Here is a 4,769-nt window from a genome sequence, read left to right as displayed (position 1 = left end):
TATATATATATATATATATATACATATAATAATAATAATAATAATAATAATAATAATAATAATAAAATTAATAATAATTAATTAATTCATTGGTCACAAGGGCGTACATAAAATTACATTAAGACACATACAACAACGTAAAAGACAAAAACAGGACGATACAATGGATTTTAAGTGTAAACAGTATAATAACAATAAAATTTAAACAATTTAAAACTCCCAATGACGAAAACCTTTGGTTTTTTTTGCCTTAAACATCTTTCTCCTTATTCAACCCGATTTATGCAAAGTTGCTTATCATTATTAGTATATATTCATGCCTATTATTCATTCCATAAACCACAAAGTTTGTAAGGAATTTGCTACAATCTCCCTGTTTTTCACAGCGGTTGAGCATGTACTATAATATAAGTGGTACGATGGAAAACAAATGTCTGACCTGATAACCTTAGGGAAGACAACTTTTTCCATCCAAAGGGATTTTTAACTTTATACACACATGAGTTGGAGGCTTTGGTACCACAAAATAATACATCTATGCGAGGGCAAATTAAGGTCACATACACACACAAGTCTGCTCGTGGTGCATGTCCCTTCATTGGTTGGAATGCACACTGTGTTCATTAATTGGTACAATTTCAAATCAGTTTTTCCTTATCAGAGATATGTACTACAATACCAGTTGGTCATGGTGTTATTGTTATCAATGACCCGGGCAATGCCAGAGTGCATTGTGTGTGGTGCGTACATTCCGCTTGAACTAGAAAATTGAGTATATATATATATATATATCGTGGTACCAAAGCCTCCAACTCATGTGTGTATTCAATGTAAAAACACATGACTCAATGATTTGAACATTGGGTTCACAGCCAATAGGTAGTGAGTTTGAATCCTGGACCAGGCTGTGTGTTGTGTTCTTGAGCAAAACACTTCATTTCATGTTGCTCTAGCTCACTCAGCTGTCGAAATGAGTTGTGACATCATTGGTGTCAAGCTGTATCGACCTTTGCCTTTCCCTTGGATAACATCAGTGGCATGGAGAGCAGAGGCTGGTATGCATGGGCAACTGCTGGTCTTCCATAAACAAACTTCTCTGGGCTTGTGCCTTGGAAGGTAACTTTCTAGGTGCAATTCCATGGTCATTCATGACTGAAGAGGATCTTTATCCTTTTCACAATGTTAAACCAACTCATCATAAAGGTGTCTTACTCTACCCTAATAGATTCCTTGATGATGAAAACACTGATGTGAGAGATATTTGAATGCACTAGAATATGCAATATAAGAAGAGTGTTGAAGTTCACTTGGCACATTGTAGTGAGGTAGTATAAAGGATTTAAAAACTTTCTGCATTGTTAGAAGCTTTCCTTATTTCTCATTTCATGCAATATAATACATATATTTGTGTGTGTGTGTGTGTGTGTGTGTGTGTGTGTGTGTGTGTGCATATGAATGTATGGATGAATACATAGATTTTTGTATGGATGCATAGAAAACCACAGTTCTCCTAGTTGATAAAGCTGTTTGCATAAGTTAAATAATAACCTAGAATCTCTCTCTTCCAGATGTGTGCTATGGTCGTGGTAATGATGGAGAGTCTATATATGGAGGCGAATTTGAAGGTTGGTATTTTCACTTGACTATATATTCCATTTGTACAACTACTTTATTGTGATCATCATAATGCTTTCTACTATAGGCCTCTGCTCTCCATCCACTGATGTTGTCCAAAGGAAAGGCAAAAGCTAATACAGCTTGGCACCAATGACGTCACAACTCATTTCAATAGCTGAGTGAGCTAGAGCAACATGAAATAAAGTGTGTTGCTCAAGAACACAACACACAGCCTGGTCCGGGATTCAAAATCACTACCTGTTGATTGTGAACCCAATGTTCAAACCACTGAGCCATGTGCCTTTACATTGAATACCCTCATGAATTGGAGTCTTTGGTACCACAAAATATACTAAATTTTGGAGGAGGGGGCTAGTCAATTGCATCAGCCCTAGTGCTCAACTGGTATTTATTTTATCTACCCCAAAAGGATGAAAGGCAAAGTAGACCTTGGCAGAATTTGAACTCAGAATGAAAAGCCAGAAGAAATACCATTAAGCATTATGTCCTTGCATGGTGATGATTCTGCCAGCTCACTGCCTTTATTGTGCTCATGATAATGAGTGTATACAGAAAATCAAATTGATTACTGGTAACAGGGTCTACATCCATTTCATGATTGCAAGTTTAGCTTTTGAAAAAAATTTTAATGAAAGAGCAATTGAGGAATATGTATTATTAACAGTACCGATACCAATGGGTTTCTAAGAGAGCAAGGTCTTTTATGAAATTATCTGATACATTCAGATCAGATTATGTTTAATATATATCACCATTGTACTGCTCAGTTAGGCTTTGTGGGATACAGGGTTTAGCACCCATTATACTTGTTAAATGTATCTTTAATGATTTCTGATTTGCAATGAATATTCAGTTATCTCATTTGATTTAATGAAAATTTTGTAACCAATTATAAAGTATAATAACCGAGAAATTGAACATAAATTTTATTATTCTACTTAAAGCTTCTTGTAATTAAAATTCAAGTAATATCTACACTAGAATAGTTCCTTATTTATTTTCAGTTTTTCACATAATTGAACCATAAACATTGTTTCTTAATTTGTCTTTAAAATTTCTTTATTCTTTAGATGAAAATTTTTGTGTACCTTTCAACAAACGGGGCATGCTAGGAATGGCTAACCATGGACGGCATACAAATGCTTCCCAATTTTTTATAACTTTAGTAGAAACACCTTGGATGAATCATAAATATGTTGCCTTTGGGTAAGATGTTTTCAGTAACTGTGTTTCAATTCACTTTTCGTCTGTCTGCTTGTTAAAGAAAATTCATTGTTTTATACCACTAACTACCAAATCAAATGTTTTTGATATAAACAATGATAGTGTTTCTATAGCTAATAAATACTTTGTCATTTGCATTTAGTAACCTTAGTAAACTACATAAATTTATGTTTGATCATTTATTAATGAATATATCATCTGTTATTTTGTTAATTTGTATAAATATTCAAGTTTATAGATCAACAAAATTTACATTAACACAAATACAACAAGTACAAAAATTTATTTACAAGTTACATATTTAGCTATCTTAATATTGACCTGTATTTTCCTGTCACCATTTCTGTTCTGGTCTTGGTTATTAGATAACTGAGATTTCATCCAGATCTAGTTTTGAATAACCATGTCAGATATATCAGCATCCCCTTTCTTTTGTCATTTACCATGTGTTCCTTTCTTGTTCCTCAGTGAATAATATATTCAATTACTCCCAAAAATAAAAAAAATAAATTTGTATTTAACAATGGAACTCAAAGTAGATAAAGCAATAAATAATAGCATGTAAATATAAAGTTAAAAATCCCTTTGGATGGAAAAAGTCAAAAACTACCTACGAGACAATCAAAACATCTGTCATGTTTACAGATGTAGGTTTGTGTCCCATGGGTAGCCTTCAACTTTTGCCATTTGAATGCTGTTATTTGTAGCTCAATCTACTTTGAGTTTCACTATTAAAAATAATTCATTTCATGTCTCTCAAGTTTCTAAATTTTTATGATGTAAGAAAATTTATTATTTTCTTCACCTTAAGAGGCTCTTAAAAATATGTTCTTAAACCCCTGCTTTGTAGTATGAAGCACATAAAAAAATAACTTTGCTTCTGATCAGGATTTTTGCCTATTGTGGAATCTAGCAGTGTCAGATGATGTGGCACCTATTGTCTACAACTAAGCAAATAGTAACAGTGTACAATTAGAGCTCTGCTCAGAAACAATAAAATGAATATAGTAAATTTTAAACTTTTAATTTGTAGGTAGTTTGTAGTTCAATTGTTTTACCTCCATATTTCTTTGAAATATTGTCACATTCTGGAACTCATTCTGGAACTGAAATTAGCTGTTTAAACCCTTTTACTGCAGGAATCAGATATATTGACTCAAAATTCCATTACCCTTAACTACAGAAGGCAATTTTACATTACAATCTGTCTTTTGTTGAAAAAGTCATTTTTAAAACTTTTTGTTGTTGAGACTAAGACATATCAAATATTCTGAGGCAATATGACTTGCAGAAAATACCAATTCAACTTCTTGGTAGATATTTATCATTATCACTGGAATAACCATGAAATTAATTTTGCAGTTAAAGGGTCAATATGAAAAAGTCCCTGCAAAGTTATGTAAGTTACCCTATGCCATAAATATTCTCTGCTGTTGGTACATATCGAAGTAGAAACATATTCACAGCTATACTTTGGTCTCCAGAGAGATAAAAAAAACACAAACAAACCAAGTTTCCCTTAATGGCATGTTAATTCCAGAGTATTCTTGATTTATCAGATTATCTATCCTTCTCATTAGAGTTGACTGCAATTACCATTAAGTACTTATTTTGGTGAAGCATGACCTTCGGACATTAGGCCTCACCAAGGCAATGGCTTGTGACCGAGACCTTTGGAAATATGCTGTGCTTGAGAAGACCCAGCAAGCCAAGTGAGACTATAATCCGAGGCCTCTGCCAGGGTAGTAGCCAGCCCACTTATGTGTGCCTTTCCTTCATTGGACACTAAACTCCGCTTGCGAAGACCTGTCGAGGCAAGTGAAATCGAAATTGAACTAAATTCGACGACTGGCACCCATGCCAACGTCTCCTTCATTGGACACTAAACTTGGCTTGCAAAGACCTGT

At 33.8% G+C, this 4,769-nt stretch overlaps 1 protein-coding gene across 2 annotated transcripts in view; it reads left to right on the top strand.

Moving 5' to 3' along the window:
• LOC106875783 (probable inactive peptidyl-prolyl cis-trans isomerase-like 6) overlaps positions 1 to 4,769 on the top strand; it is a 26,534-nt gene that overhangs the window by 18,821 nt on the left and 2,944 nt on the right. For both annotated transcript variants that reach the window (XM_014924049.2, XM_014924048.2), the window contains exons 6-7: positions 1,569 to 1,625; positions 2,709 to 2,844. In XM_014924049.2, the coding sequence (XP_014779535.1) occupies positions 1,569 to 1,625; positions 2,709 to 2,844 (193 nt within the window). The remainder of the gene's footprint in view (positions 1 to 1,568; positions 1,626 to 2,708; positions 2,845 to 4,769) is intronic.

The sequence above is a fragment of the Octopus bimaculoides genome, chromosome 2 (genome assembly GCF_001194135.2).
Source record: "Octopus bimaculoides isolate UCB-OBI-ISO-001 chromosome 2, ASM119413v2, whole genome shotgun sequence".
Taxonomy (NCBI): domain Eukaryota; kingdom Metazoa; phylum Mollusca; class Cephalopoda; order Octopoda; family Octopodidae; genus Octopus; species Octopus bimaculoides.
The sequence above is the reverse complement of the archived record's forward strand: the minus strand, read 5'-3'. Positions and strand labels throughout refer to the sequence as shown.